At 43.6% G+C, this 17,014-nt stretch overlaps 1 protein-coding gene across 1 annotated transcript in view; it reads left to right on the top strand.

Annotated features, from left to right (window-relative positions):
- The window catches only part of LOC146042459 (carbonic anhydrase-related protein 10-like), a 276,357-nt gene that overhangs the window by 207,131 nt on the left and 52,212 nt on the right, over positions 1–17,014 (top strand). Inside the window, exon 6 of the mRNA XM_083162452.1 lies at positions 15,038–15,110. Within this exon, the coding sequence (XP_083018578.1) occupies positions 15,038–15,110 (73 nt within the window). The remainder of the gene's footprint in view (positions 1–15,037; positions 15,111–17,014) is intronic.

Raw genomic sequence — 17,014 nt, 5'->3', positions numbered from 1 at the left:
ACTGAAGCGGAAGCTTTTCAAACGGAATTGCATACCCCCTTATAGTGGAAATGTGGACGGATCTTGTGCAAACTGCACATGCTTTGTAGAAAGCAATAGCCAACTGCCCATGTGAGGGACCTTCCATCTGTACATGGATGGACAGCGCCGTAGTCTGTTTAATGTTGGGGATTAGCCTAAGCCCAGATATTGGCCCTGGCCACTTTAAAACCATGAATAAAGTGCTGTGTAAGCAGTGCATTCCCAGGGGCACATCCAGGGGGAGGCCCAATCAGTGCAACCACCCACCCCCCCCCCCCCCAACCCCACGTGGGGTACTGTATGGGCTGGAGAAAGAGGCTTCTGATAAGAGGGGGGTGGGGGTGTGTAAGGACCTGAACCCATCCAACAAGCCCATTCCCTTGATACTTGCTCCCCCTTCTTGGTGCCGCTGTGGACAAGGTGGGCAATTGTGTATAGATTCAGCCTTCTGTTGGTGCTTCTGGGTCAGGATGGACACTGGGCAGTGACGATGGAATCGCACAGATCTGATCTGTCTTGACAAAGTGTCATGAAAGTGACATGGACAAAAATAAGTGGATGCCTATACTCCTTCATAGTGTGGGTGGGTCACCGGGTGCAGTCCTGTTGCTAGTGATGACATTGTCATAAGGAAGTTAGCAGGTACGCTGACGCAGAATCATGCATATACTGTATACTATGATTCTGGTTGGTCTGTAAAAGCAAACTCCTTCTTTAATGGACAAAACCATGTGCAGTGCAGGTGGGCAGATGTAGAGAGAGAGAGTTAGATTTGGGTGGGGTGTGTTCAAACTGAAATCTAAATTGCAGTGTAAGAATAAAGCAGCCAGTATTTACGCTGCACAGAAATAAAATAACTCACCCAAATCTTACTCTCTCTGCACATGTTACCCATCTGCAGTGCAGCATGGTTTTGTCCATAAAAGGAGTTTGCTTTTGCAAACCAACCAGAATCACCCCTTTTGTACAGGTCTGATGCTGTAAATGTGAACAACCAATTGTATTAACACACTGAGTAATGGCTCTGGAATCAGAAATGCCGTAGTGGAAGGGATAAGGACAAGCCATGGTCAGTGCTGGCAGAAGTGAAGCGTACATAAATAAGCCAGACTAAAATCCAGCAGACATGTAGCTGCTTCAGAACAGGTCTAATAATAGAAGTGCGATGCATGAGGAGCAGGTGCATCTCATTACAGTGTAAGAAATCCCTAGGAACGATCTCCTAAGAACTGCAGTCCACCATACACAAGCAAAGCAGCAGGCCAGCTAGACGGAGTCCAGGTTTCTTTGGCAGATTCACTTCCTGACACTGAGGGCCTTATTCTAGTTCACTCTTTCTGCCAAAATCCTTCTTAGATGGACAAAACCATGTGCACTGCAGGTGGGGCAGATGTTACTTGTGCAGAGAGAATTGCTGATGTTGGTGTTCTGAACGCTGGCATCTGGACCGCCAGGATCTTAACCGCATCACAATGATTTGCCTCCCTCCTTATCAAGGACAGCTATACTAAGGATATGTACTCAGTGTTCCGCTACCCTAAATATTATTGCACCAATAAAAATAGACAATAGACACTGTTACATTTTTGTATTCTGTATCTTGTGTTACAGTACTTTTGGTTCAATGATGCATAATAATATAAAAATATAATGGTATAGCTCCCCACTGTCAGGATCGAATTGGTATCTTCCAAATTAAAACAATCTTATATCCTGTGTGTGCCCATCCTTCGTTCAAAAGGTGGCTCTTCTCAAATCCTTCCACTTCACAAGGTACATGTAATAAAATATATAAACATTGTGTAGTACAATTTCTAAAGAGAAAGTCCACACACACAGAGGGGTAATAAGTTCAGGTCCCTTTTAAATTATCCTTCTGCAGGTGAAATATTACTGTTGTCTCTATAGGGTCACCTCGTGAGAAAGATGGTACATTAATTTGTACATGTATGCTTTCATGTAACCAGTGTATGACATGTACATCAAGGTTTCTTTAAGAATTATTAGGGGTTAAAGTAAGGGGGAACTGGGTGGAACTGAGTTCCACCACCTCTAATGGTAGGGGGAACTGAGTTCCACCTGTATCACAGCCCTGAACAGTAATTCCAACAGAAAAGCCTGTCCAAGCCATTTCTTCTGGCAAGGCATATGCCATGCCACCACTGCCGTTGAAGTGCCACTAAAAGGACACGAAAGATGTGTATAAGCAGCACAACTGTGTTCATTATGTGTATAAGGGGCACTACTGTTTGATTTAATATGAATCAAGGGCACTACATCCGGTGTAATATGTCCCTTTATGGTAGGTAGGGCACAAATTTCCTGACACTGGTCTAGGCTCTGCCCAATTCGGGGGGGGGGGGGGAGGTGCTTGCCCATTGTTAGGGACTTCTCCAGGACCACTTTAAGCTCTGAGAATTATAGATCCACCCACACCTTCTGTGTTCTCTAAGAATGTTCCAAGTGCTTACATGTATGCTTACATTGATAAGCATAGGAATCCTCATATAAAGGTATCTTTAATAGTGGACGGACTCTCAAGGGTTAATATGCAAAAAATCCTTTTTATTGTTAAAACATGACCAAAAATTGATTGAACTCACTGGTGAGCATTCCCGGGTTTTTAAATTAATTTCTCCTAGTGACAGTATACATGAACTGATTTTATGATGACTTTTTTGGTCATGATGTTTTAAGAATAAAAAGGATTTTGGAGATATTAACCCTTGAGAGTCCGTCCACTGTGAAAGATACCTTTATGTGAGGATTCGTATGCATATGAATGTAAGCATACATGTAAACACTTGGAACATTCTTATACCACTTTCACACTGCCTAAACGTTTAAAAAAATGGTATTTTAAAACGGTATTTAAAACAGGTCTGAGCCTTGACATTGCACTAGATTACCGTTTTAAATACCATTTAAATACCATTCACATCAGTCAACCCGTTTTAATCCCCTCAACACGTTTCAAGGCAGAATGCAGGGGCCAGCCTATCACAGGTCAGTAATCTGTTGTTTTTACTAAATACTGTTTCAGAGCCATTCTCACTGCATAAAAAAATGTCTCTGAAACGTGTAGGACTCTGCTTTTTAAACGTTTTGAAATACCGGTTATCTTTATCCAGTAAATCAACTCTGACACTTTCCCCCTGCAGCCTTAAATGTGTTGAAATGGGAAAAAACAGCAATATGCCGTTTTAAAAGTGCACTGTGAAAGGGGTATTAGAGAACACAGAAGGTGTGGGTGGATCTGGTATTCTTATTAATCCTTAAAGAAACCTTGATGCACAGGTACATGTCATAAACTGGTTGCATGCAAGCAAAAATGTATGAATTACTGTACCATCTTTCTCATGAGGTGAACCTATAGAGACAACAGTAATATTTCACCTACAGAAGGATAATTTAAAGAGTACCTGAACTTCTTACCCCTCTGTGTGTGTGTGGACTTTCTCTTAAGAAATTGTACTATTGATTATATATTTAAATACATGTACATTGTGGAGTGGAAGGATTTGAGAAGAACCACCTTTTGAATGAGGGATGGCTACATACAGATTGTTTTAATTTGGAAGATACCAATTTGATCCTGATTGTGAGGAGTTATACCATAATATTTGTATTTTATTTGTGCCTAATCCCAGGCTGATAACATCAGGGTAGGGGGTAGCTGCCCCTTCTCTGCGTCACAGATTGTATTTACTTTTATAGAACTCATGATGCATAGTAATAGTATTCAGGACAGAATTTTTTATTTTTTTAAATAAAACATTAAAGATTTAGTAAAACACAGAACCTCTATGTGGAGATATATGTAATCCTTTCTCCTCCGGAAGTCAAACTTTTTCAAAATTTTAACCCGAGATTGTAATTTTCTTTTTTTTTTTTTTAAAGTGCAAAATTGTTTACTTATATTGTAGCAGAATAACCGCCCAGGGGAAATCATTTTATTGACAGTATTTGAAATCCATTCTTGACACTGGCATTGAGGGACTGTGTCATAAAAAGTATACAAAGGCTTTGCAATAAAACCTGTTCACGGGCAATTTCAGTTTCCTTAGGAACAAGCTTTTATAGTATTAGTTGGTGTTACTGGGAAATTAAAATCTCCTGGAGCCAAAGAGCATTAGGATGAACATCCTAGTATTGTAGGTGAAGAGTTTGCACGGCACAGAACAAGCTGGACAGGACCAGCTACTAGAACGCGAAGAAAGGTTTAAGGAAATAGTTCGAAATCCACAGGTAGAACAGTGATTTTCCGGCACCTGATGGTACGGAACCTCCTTTAATCTGGACACATTAGGTGCAAGGGGGAAGGTAGGATTTGGTGGGTGTTAGATGTAGAAGGGGCTGTGGGAGGGCTTAGTGGGGCAGTGCGAGGATGTCGGGCTGTGGGGAGCATTGCAGAGGGCACGCTGCAGGGGATGAGACACATTGTGGAGGCTCAGATACCGTGCGATCAGGAGTTAAGCTGTGGGTGGTGGGGGAGGGGGGATTGAGCTGAGGGGGGTGCACTGCATTCAGATGACACCACCAATAATACTTCAAAATCAGTAATCCGGCTGAGTTCTGGAACAAACTATGCCAGATAATCAGTGTTCTACCTGTCTGTGATTACCTGACCCTAACCCTCCCCGCCGTATTCTGCCACCAAAACCTAACCCACCTCTCAACCTAATGTGGGGTACACACCAGGACGACCCACTCACGATGCACATCGTGAGCGGGACATCAGTGTTTTCTTCCAACCCGCTCACGATGATGCGGGGGGCACGACCCACTCACGATGTGCACCGTGAGCGGGTCCGATCCGATGGCGACCCGCACCCGGGAGTATGGTAGTCCTTCAGATCCTACCTGCAGCAGGTGGGATCTGAGAAACGACCGACCGACCCGCGGGACCGCGCATCGGATCGGTATCGGTCCACACCAGGACAGAAAAGGGCCCGATCACCACACAATTCGGTCGGAATTGGATCTAAATTGATGGGATTGGGCCCTAGTCGTCCTGGTGTGTACCCAGCATAACTCTAACCTTCCCACCCCTTGCAGCCTAACCGTAAATGTGCCTCACTAGTGCCTAACCCCCCCCCCCCCTCCCTGGACTATAGCCCAGCCTGCATACTCAGCGATTGGGATGTTCGCTGTCGGTATTCCTGCATAATCAACCTGATCCATGTTGAGGTTCCGGCAACAGTCTACTGATAGCAGTTGGGATGCCAGCATTGGTCTATAGAACACTGTCATCCTGACTGACAGGATGCTGGCTGTATCCCTTATTACCTTTACCCCTTTACCTCATTATAGCTGAGAATAACACTGTCAAAAGAATGATCTGCTCTTGAAAAGAATCGTTGTCTAGGTGTTTATAAGATGTTGCTTTCCTTAACCACTCAGTTATTATAATCTTGGTTGAGAAAACATCTGCGTGCAACAGAGTTACCTCTACAAATGATACATAGGAACGAAAAACATATCAACCACTCCAGCAAAATAACATCCAAAGAAAACAAAAGCATTATGGGGTACCCAGTGGTGTACGAAGATCAGAGAGATCGGTGTCTGAGCCGTAGAAGATAGTGCAGTATTCAGAATCATTCATCCTACTGTAAATAAAACATTATTCCCAAACATTCAAGTATCACCGCGATAAGCAATGGCACAGTATGTTCTGTCAATCAACTGCTAGAAAAGGGACCCAAAAAATCACAACCACAGTCGGGATTTTTAAATAATGAAGATTTGTCACACATGTTCTACCTCTTCTGGAATGAGATTCTCGGGAACATGCAGTAGGCACAGATTACTGTGCTTCGCAGGGCACTTTGACATTGGTACTGATCTCCTGTTATGGGGCATTTCAAGGTGGTCTTATAGAAAAGTAGCACCGGTACTTGTTTCCTAGAACGGCGCCCACGATTCCATCGTACGGCATCTCATTGCATCGTATGCGATTTTTAATTGTACAAGCACACAGATGGGTGCTTACAATGTGATTCCATCATTTAGTGTCACCCCCAGTGTCAACGTCACCCCCACTATCAATGCCAAACTGAAGCGTGGCGAGCGGCGGCGGTAGGCATCCTCCGACCTTTTCATACCCCCACTATCCACGTCGGCGTGGAGTTGATTTTAGATAGTGTGGCCACGCTTCGGGCTTGTATTACTCGTCCCCTCGCGGGGCTCGTATTCCGCATCCCCTCGTGGGGCTCGCTGCATTGCCACACTTTGGGCACTATCTAACTTCAACTCCACGCCGAGTGGGGGTATGAAAAGGTTGTGGACGCAGGGCTCGCTGCATCGCATGCCATTTGCTGGCCTGCGATCCTATGCAATATTTCATTCTACAAGCACTCCTGTGCATTTAACATGGAGATCGCATCGCACAGTACTAAAAATGGTACGCAATGCAATGCAATGGGCGCCGTGCTAGGAAACAAGTACCGCAGCACCTTTTGCAATCACTACCCTTTACTTGGTACAGTATGGGGAAATGTCTCTGCCTAGAAGCAAAACATTTTTTTTAAAAAGGTATCATTTTGGAGAACATTCAAATTCTAGGCAGGAAATACCATGATCCGGTCCTGGTTTGGACCATCAGCTCTAAAGCAATATATTCAGGGCCAGCAAAAATGATCATGGGGCTCTGTACAGCTATTTTTTTAATGGTCCCCCATCCTCATTCCCCAGCAGATACAGGTCAATTGCTTGAGATTATGCCTTAGCTAATACTGTATGTTATAATACGTTAAAATGATTCCTCGCTGGCCAGATGGTGACTTCTGTCAATATTAACTAATCAGGTAGGACAGTGCTTCCCAAAATATTTTTAATCATGGCGCCTTAGACCAAAAGGGAGAAATTCCCAAAACATTCAATTAAGCAAATTGTTTTAATATGCCATCGAGGGCCAGATTACCAATGGGACAGATGCAGCTCCAGCTCCAGAGCTCCACATAAAAATACGCTCATCATTATGGTAGCATGATGATGCTCAGCTGAATAGGTGGCAATGTAATTAGCCGTAGGGTGGCCAATCCTGGGTTTGAGATCGATGGGATCCCAGGATTTGGCCCTTAAATCGCCGGGATTTCAATCTCGTTTAGACGCTGCTCCTGACCCCAGCTGGACGGCTCTGCAGCAGTGCGCAGAGTGAAATTATGTCAAAGGTCATGCTGCGCAACCCTCCTGCCGCTCCACTCCCACCTGAATGCCATTGTGCTCCCACCTGCTGCTCCACCCGGCTCCCACCCTCTGCACGGTCTAGCTGCTACTCTCCACACTGGCACCACCGGGAAAGGCACACAGCAAGATGTCGGGTTTGAGGGGGAAAGGGGGGTTACAGTTACATTGATGCACTCAATCCTGGGAGTCCTTGGATTAAGCATTTTTGAATCCCGAATCCTGGGACTGAAAAAATGCCCCAGGATTGGCACCAATAGTTGGCCCTTAATGATAAATATTGCAATGCTAATTTTATTTATTTAGGGAGACAGTAGGCTGATATGATAGGGTGTATACACACACCAATGTGACGCTAGCCACACCCACACCATACTGATCACAGCTCCTCCCTTTCTCAGTATAGGATTTCAAACATTTTTAGCCCCAGCCCATGTGGTCCTTGATCTGGTCCTAGATCTGTTTGTCCACATATTTTATAATCGGAAGCCATAGGCACAGGTTTTGCCTATTACATTGACCATGTATATAATTTGAACTGATTCCAGATCAACAACCCAAAGCACCTCTGCAAGAGCATCCAGTTTTGGAACCTCTAATGTAGGAGATCACATGTTTCAGAACAGGGGTGGATGTAGACTTTTCTTTTAAGGGGGTGCGGTATTCAATTAATCCTGTCTCACATGGGGTCTCAGAGCAGCCAGCTTTATCAGCAGCTCTGCACTTAATTCCAGACTGTAGCAGACAACCATAGGCGAATCTAGGGGGTGGTCCGGGGGTGCAAAGGACCACCCATTGACCCATTTTGTAGCTGAGGGATGGGGCTTTCCAACGAGCCCAGCCCCGTGTCTCTAGCCCCCTGGGAAACAGAGATACTGCCAGGCAAAGCTGGAACGTTTTCCCTATAGGACAAAATGGGACCCGCTAATTCCGACCCCCACCCAGTTTAACGGCTGCCAGTTCCCCCTTCAGCATCACTGAAGCTCGAGGTTGATCTCAATCGAACCCAAATCGCTGGGCCTTCAATCTGATACCAGGCTGGATCCATATGGGTTAATTGGTTCCAGGGATATTGAGGTTAAACCGTTTTTTTTTTTTTCATTTCTTAAATGTAATTTCATGAATGTTTATGTTCTTTGAGGGCAGATTTCTCTGGAACCAAACAGCCCAGTTTCACGGGACCAAAATCATTCAAAGCCAACTCCAAAGTTCTTCAATATGATACTGGCCTCATGTAAATGGGTCAGTTAGTTCTGAAGATATAGCTGGTTGGTTAAAGGGGGGTAGGGAGATGGGAGTGGTTGTCTCTCACACCAGAAAATGCAGGGACTAGGCTGGTGTATAAGGGGTCAGCCTGGGAATGTCCCTGCATGATCCTGGGACCATACTGTATTCCCGGGTAAATCCCTGCATTTTCTGTTGTGAAAGGGGTATTATTTCAAACAGCCGTGACTTGCAGTGCTCTGAATACAGCCGGGCAGCCCCCTGCTCTCTGCCCAGCTGTCAATGACTGTCACCCCTGCAGCTTCCGCTCCAATTCTTCTCCCCGCTTTCACCTCAGCCCGCCCCCCCCTTTAATCATGTGGTGCTCTGCGCTGCGATCTGCTCCTCTCCCCATAGAAGCAGCTGCACCGCTCTCCATCTCTCCCTGCAGCAGCAGTGAAGGCTCATATAAAAATTTACAGTAAGTGGCACTTTTGGGGGCATTGCTTAAGGGACGCTACAAGTGGCGGTATGTGTGGGCATTACGCATAATGTGTGGCTTAATGTGTAAGGGGCATTACGGTGTGCAGCATGTGTAATGGGTACTATGGTGCACGGCATCATGTGTAATGGGTACTATGGTGTGCGGCATCATGTGTAATGGGTACTATGGTGTGCGGCATCATGTGTAATGGGTACTATGGTGTGCGGCATCATGTGTAATGGGTACTATGGTGCCATCAAGCAAGAACCCCCTAGCAATGAGCACGTAGGTAAGCAGCACTTATGTGGCAAATATGTAATGGGCATTACGGTTTGTTATAGTATGCAATGGGCATCATGATGTGTGGCACAATGTGTAATGGGCATTACGGTGTGTGGCTTTATGTGTAATGGGTATTACGGAGTTTGCTTAAATGTGTAATGGGCATTACTGTGTATGGTCTAACGTGTAATACCACACCCCATTTTGTGATGCCACACCTCCTTCCCATGAGGCCATGCCCCCTTTTTGCCATACGGCTATGCCGCACAAAGGTCCCCCTGCTATTATGTCTAGATCTGGGAGCAATCATTACCATAATTCTAGATTCGCCTTTGCAGACAACATAATCAATGCAAGAACCTGGTAAAACTACCATACAGAAAATACAAACAGCAGGGGATAGTGATCACAGTCACACAATGCTAGGAGGGATCACCAGGATTGTTAACTTTATCTCTGGGAGAGGGTAGCCAGCTCAGTGAAGCGGGGGTGGGGGAGGGGGGCGGAGCTGGTTGGTGTGATTTAGATAGGGTCAGGGCTTACTTTTGGGAACTGTACATGGGGCGCATGGCACTTGCAATTGCATTATTGTGGCTTCGCCCCGCTGCACAATTTCTATATTGCAGGCATTGCACAGCGGGGGCAGGGTCATGATGACGTGATTCAGAATTAATTCTGTCATCTGGTCCCTTTCGGAACCCTCCACCAAGAGTTTATAGGTGACTGCGGGGATTGCAGGGGTGGGGGAATTTGCCAACCTATTCATAACTCTCACCCATAGTAACAATGTACTTAATGTTATGTTAAACTGGGGGTTTCGGTGCAAAATAAGGAGAGAAAACATAGCTCATCTCATTTTATAATCTAATCTAGATCCAAATGTTTGTTAGTACAATGAAATAAAGGAAAATGATGAAATTTATCTTCAAGTCATCATTAAAAAAGGATATCGTTGACTACATACAGTATTGAAAGTATAATTGTTCCTCAACAGCCCAAAACTACAATCTCTGCAGTAAAGTATTCAGGGTTCTGCAAACTCTCCAAAAGTTCTCATTAGCTGATAGCATTGTAGTTAAAGTCAGGCTGAAGAATGCCTATCGTAAGCAATGACCCTATGAACCTTAAAGCTCGCTCTCATGTTCCGGGAAAGACTCAATTATAGTGTCATTGAAAAGCAATTTGGCAAATGGGCATCAAAGCTCTAGAACAATGACACATTCTATTTATTAGAGGGATCGTAATGTCAACAGCAAAAAGACAACTTGCAGTGTTTAAGGTAGTAATCATGTTGAACCTACAGAGATGGAAGGGTAACACTTTTAAAAGGACAGATTATGAAGAAATGCATTACCCCCTGTGTTTATACAAAGATAATTTCGCTAATATAGAATTACATTGTTTTATTCATGTGAAAAGGTCTTATAGGCCTATTTATCAAACAATGTGGGCTATTTACTAAGCCTTTAACAGAAATAAAGTGGATGGAGATAAAGTAGCAACCAATCAGCTCCTAACTGCCATGTTACAGGCTGTGTTTGAAAAATTATAGCCAGGAGCTAATTGGCTTGTACTTTATCTACTGTATGTCTACTTTATCTCCATCCAAGGCTTAGTAGTAGTAGTAGTACGTTTATTTATAAGGCGCCGCAAAGTGTCCGCAGCGCCGTACATAGCAAACCAAAAAAAAAACAAATTACAAGGTAACGTACAGGGTGTGTTGAAAGATACAGTATAAATAGGGGTATAGCTGGTAGAACTAAAATCAGCATCAGTTCAGAAGTAGGTGTCAAAATTGTCAAGGAGACTGAAGATGAAGTAGAGGATGGGAAGAACAGGACAGGAGCACAGGTGAGGTAATGAGGTAGGGTGAGTACGTGAGGAAGGAGGGCCCTGCTCATAAGAGTTAACATACTAAAAATAGGTGGGTGGACGAACGAAATACAATAGGATAAGTAGGAACGGAGGGGAACGGAGGCAGGATAGGAGGATCAAAAGAGGTTAGGAGGAGGGATAGGCTAGTCGAAAAAAGTGGGTTTTGAGGGAGCGCTTGAAGGAGGTAAGGGAATCAGATAGCCTGATGGGTGGCGGGAGGTTGTTCCAGTGCAGGGGGGCAGCGCGAGAGAAATCTTGGACACGGGAGTGGGAGGAGGTGATTAGGTGAGAGGTCAGTCGGCGGTCAGCGATGGAGCGAAGAGGACGGGAGGGAGTGTGGATAGAGATCAGTGAAGAGAGGTAAGGAGCTGTGGAGGAGGAGAGAGCCTTGTAGGTGGTGGTGAGGAGTTTAAAGAGAACTCCGAAAGGAATGGGGAGCCAGTGAAGAGATAAACAGAGGGGGGAGGCGGAGGTAGGGCGGCGGGAGAGGAAGATGAGCCTAGCAGCAGCGTTAAGAATGGATTGGAGAGGTGCGAGGCGGGTGAGAGGTAGCCCAGAGAAAAGGATGTTGCAGTAGTCAAGGCGGGAGATGACAAGAGAGTGAATGAGAATTTTGGTCGCGTCAGTGGAGAGGAATGGTCTGATGCGTGAGATGTTGCGTAGGTGAAAGCGGCAAGACTGTAAGAGAGCACGAATGTGGGGGGTGAAAGAGAGGGAGGAGTCAATGATGACACCGAGGCAGCGCGTTTGGTCGGTGGACGTGATCTCGGTTTCACCAATGCTGATGGAGAGAGTGGGAGAAGAGGGGATGTTCGGGGGATGGAAGATTAGAAGTTCAGTTTTAGCCATGTTTAGTTTCAGGAAGCGTTGGGTCATCCAGGCTGAGATGGCCGTGAGGCATTCGGAGACCTTGGACAGGAGTGATGGGGATAAGTCGGGGGAGGAGAGATAGATTAGGGTATCATCAGCAAACAGACCATACTATTTGCAGAATTTTCGTGGGAGAACTGCAAATATGAAATATCGCCCGTTTGTATGAAGGCGGGACTGCAGCAGCTGCAGCCATCCCCCCCCCCCCCCCCCCCCCATAGGTCTCTATAGCTGCTGTAAAGCTGTCATATTTACCAAACTCTTAATGTCAAACAAAAGGGATTTAGGTCAAAACAGCTAATGCCACATTATAAATATGACCCTTGCGATAAAAGCAATTTGGAGCTTTATTATCAAGTTTGCAATATTCACCTTGCGCAGTACTTTGTGCATTTTCTTTATGTCAAAATAATAATAAAAACAGATTGGGGTAAATTTACTAAGAAGGGAGTTCTATCGAAGATCTACTTCTTTTTCATTTAGTACCTTTTAGAAGATAACAGATATAATCTGATTGGTTGCCCATAGCAACACCCCATCTTCAATAGAACTCCCATCTTCGTAAATTTGTAAATTTACCCCATAGTATGTTACAGTTCTTCCCTTGGTGTACATCAGCAATCAGCCTGCTCAAATGATTGACAGTGAGCAGGAAAGGTGTAAATCCTCTCGGCACCCAAGGGAAAATGTCAAACTACTGACCCCCCCCCTTCTCAACTCCACACCGTCACCAGTCTTCACTTTCCAGTACCTCAAGTTAAATTGTGAAGGTGGAGTCTTATATGTTCCACAACCGCCACCTGCATTAAGTACAGCAAGGATGTCTACCTCATAGACATGCTTCATTTTATGATAGGCAGACTCACTTGCACCACCCCCCCCCCCCACCACCACCACCTTTACACACACACAAACACACCTTATCCCGACGCCCTAGGCAGCTGCCTAAAGTTGCCTAATGGTAGAATCAGCCTTGCCAGAAAGTTAGGTCTAGAGGCATGTCCAAACGATGGCCCTCCAGCGGTTGGGAAACTACAAGTCCCATCATGCCTTGCCACAGTTTTGCTATTATGGAATGCAAAAACTATGGCAAGTCATGCTGGCATAATGTGTAGTTTCACAACAGCTGGAGAGCCACGGTTTGGACATGCCTGGTATCGATACCTTATACAAGTTTCTAGAATTACTAAAGAGTTAAACACTCTTTTTAAATTGTTTAATTTGAGGCCTCTTACTATCCGATGAGTTAAATGAATACACTGGACTCTTTTTCCATTAAAAAGCATTTGTGGCCAATGAGAAAGGGAGGGTTCTTCTCGCTATTAGGGAAATGTCTATAGCTAGATCCATGAATTCTGAATCACAGTAAAGACATAATAAAGATTTATCAATTTGCATGGCTTGTTCTTGATAGGGGTGATTGGGAGAAGGCAGAAATTATGTACAAATCTTTGTTGTTCATTAATTATTTAATTTAGATTTTAGTTAATTACTGGTATGCATGTGTGCATTTTATATTTCATTGATATTTAATATAATAATAATCATCCCCAATATAAATACAATATTAAACAATCAGACCTTTTAATCAGAAACCAAACAACTTTTAAAGTTCTGATTAAACTATTGGACATCTTTAACTTGGAAACTGGATGTATTGCATTGTGAGTCTGGTTCACACATCCCTTTGCCTTGTAAATGATTGCCCCTTTAAAAAACCTCTGAGTTCGTCCGGCATCCTACACAACTGCCAGACTCACATTGCAATACATCCAGCCCCAAGTTTCCAAGTTAAATGTGTCCAATAGTTAAATCAGAATACTAAAAGATATTCAGTTTCTGATTAAAAGTTGCTCATCTAAACCCTTACAAGGGTGTAACAACTTTCTTAAAATTTGTTTAACACCAAATAATACTTTCTATCAGGATGAATACGTTGATGTGTTTTAAAAATGTGCTGTAGGTATTTAAAATTAGAAATGTGCATGCGTTTTGGTTCTAATTCATTATCGTGTTTTGGTTTTTCGTTTTGGGAAAAAAGTTTTTTGGGTTGTATCCGGTTTTTGGTGTAGTACAAAAACAAAAAATGCACAAACATTTGGTAAACATTGATAAAGATCAATAAAAATGAGCGAAAATCATGTAATTTTTGCAATTCAAAACCAAAAATTTGGGTTTAAAATCAGAATTCCGAAGAACAGCAAGATCCAAATCAGGAACAGGTTTGGATCGAATCTCCAGGCTCAGGAGATCTGGACCAGGTTTTGGTTTGGTTCAGATCCACAAAATTCAGGGTGGATTTGGATTTCTCTAAACCAGAATTGCACAACTCTATATAAAACCAATAGATATACATTATCCTATGCCAGGGACTATTTCTGGTCTTCCTGAGAATATTGTGATACTGTACCTTTGCAGAATCTGCCTAATCTATGCAGGACACAAATGGAGATTTGTGCAAAAACGTAAGGGGCCTCCACATGGGCCGATTTTGGGAGATTTTCTAAGCGGTCTCACTAGATAGCTTAGAAAATGCCCCTACATCAATCCGTGTTTAGGCGCCACAACGATTCGGTGATTATGATCCAGCGTGCAGGATAAATCTAGTTAATCACCGGTTACCGGACCACACCTGGCCCTGACAGATCTCTCATCACACATCCCTGGCACATTGCTGTGCAGCGCTGTGTGCTGAGCAATCTTGCTAAGTGATCTAGTATCGCTCAGAATGCTCAGCAAAATCTTTCCGTGTGTACGCCCCATAATTTACGTGAAATTTTTAATCAGATTCCTGTCTACGCCTTGAGATTTAGATGATAACTGTATCTGAGAAACCTAAGATGGCAATATGACAAATACATACACAAATGTAGTACATTTGTAGTAATTCAGTGTTTTTTTTCCTACCCTACTGTATATAGAATGCCAAAGCAGAACTATTGAAATAATACCACCGAGTAGATTTCGACATTTGCATAATGAATCATGTATGAGCTGAACTGAAGTTTTAGATGAGACTACATTTGGCAAGAAATAATAATAAAAAAAAATATATATATATGTTTTATTCTAAGTGCATTACCAACACTAATTCCAGGGTCTCTTCCTTTGAAGGTGGCGGATAACTCCAATCCATTTCTCAACAGGATGTTGAACAGAGAAACCATCACAAAGATATCTTTTAGAAGTAAGAATTCTGAAGATCCCATGGGGTAAAGCAATATCCTTTTAACTTGCAGGCGCCGGAGTAGAAATAAAATCAAAATTAAATGTGTGATATATTATCAAGTCTCCAGTGGAAATTTGACCTGATCATACTGCCGATTGATAATATAATGCTGTTAAACAACATCTTGGGGAAGGTCTTCTACGCGATGTGTACAGGAATGTGATAATGGAGAAGAATGGGAAGCTTACATTATCTGAGGCATGCAATTTGTATTATAAAACTATAACTTCTATTTATGTTAAGCAGAACGATTATTGCAGGACAGAGAAGCCTTGGTAACATGGAGGAGCAGTGGCAAATGGGTGGGGACGGGGCCTCCAGGAGGGTCGTGGCCACGCCCCCTGAAAAAATAAACAAGAAGTAAAGAGAACAGGCTGCCGCTACAGCGGTCTATCTCCCCAGCTCAGTACATGGCTGGGGAGAGAGGCTGTGCTGCGGCAGAAGCCTGTCCTCTCTCTCCCCACTGGTAAAAAGCACCCCCCTCCCCCTTCCCTTTCGATAATACTAGAGATGCCACATTAGCATAACTGGGTAATTTAGAGTCAGCACATAGGTGGGACCTGATTGCACGGTTGTGAGTTTGCAGGCTGAGCAATAATCTAATGACTGTGTATGACTTATAGTACACATGTGGAAGGCCATCCTGTGATAAAATCCTGCTACTTTTCTGATCCATGGCTGTACACATGTTGATTGACAGAAAGCCGGCGTTTGTGTATGGTAACCGGGTATTTTCTGGGATTGTCAGGTAAAACATAGGCATGTCCTGGCATTTGAAAGGAAGTCATGTGACAACAGCTCCGGCCCCGAACAGGCTGTTTCTATCGCAGCCGATGAGTAAAGGTGGCCATACATCAGAAAGATATTGTACCCAATCATACAATCTCAATTGATTGTAAGATGGATTGTATGCAGATTGTGTGCACATCTTGTGTACACAATCATACAATCCATCAGCAGATGGATTGTATGACTGATTGTATGATGGATTGTATGCAGATTGTGTGCACATCTTGTGTACACAATCATACATTCAATCAGCAGATGGATTGTATGACTGATTGTATGATGGATTGTATGCAGATTGTGTGCACATCTTGTGTACACAATCATACAGCAGATGGATTGTATGACTGATTGTATGATGGATTGTGAGTAGATTGTGTGTCCAAAAACCACCAAGGACTGCCGGGGATTTCAAGGGAAATTGTACACAATCTTAAGATTGATCTTTCTGATGTATGGCCAGCTTAAGTCCTGGGCTACACAAAGTGGAACAATCACTCAATGGTGAAAATGTTGCATACAGTGGAAAACGCAGGATTTTCAGAAGGGGGTTTCCAGAGGGGCGGAGCAAAGCACAGAGATGGACACTTAGGTGACCCAGTATATGCCGGGTCAGTTAAAGTATTATAGATAGACCAAATATAAATAATAATAAAAAAAAAAATACATATATATATATATATATATATATATATATATATATATAGATATAGATATATAAATACAGGGGCGTCAACAACAGCAGTGTAGACCCCTGAGCATAGCAATGTATTGGGGCCCCTACTGATCCCCAGATAGGGGTAGGGGAAGCTTTGATGTCCCCCGGGTGGTAGGGGGGTATTATATCAACCGCTCAGCATGTAGGGCCTGGATCAGTAATTTCCACTAATTACCCCTTTGCTGCACAGATGGTGGGAGATGAGGTGTGAGAAGGGGGCATTGGACTGAATGAAGGGGTCCTGATACATAACTTCCAGGGTGGTAGAGGATGTTTAATATGCAGAGGAGGGGTGTATAGTGGAGTGGGCTTATTATTCATAATTTTCTGGTGGGAGGACAGCTTGCTTGACTGCAGA

Source organism: Crinia signifera, chromosome 19 (genome assembly GCF_055691185.1).
Source record: "Crinia signifera chromosome 19, ASM5569118v1, whole genome shotgun sequence".
Taxonomy (NCBI): Eukaryota; Metazoa; Chordata; class Amphibia; order Anura; family Myobatrachidae; genus Crinia; species Crinia signifera.
Note: the sequence above shows the minus strand (reverse complement) of the source record. Positions and strands in the feature narration are given on the sequence as shown.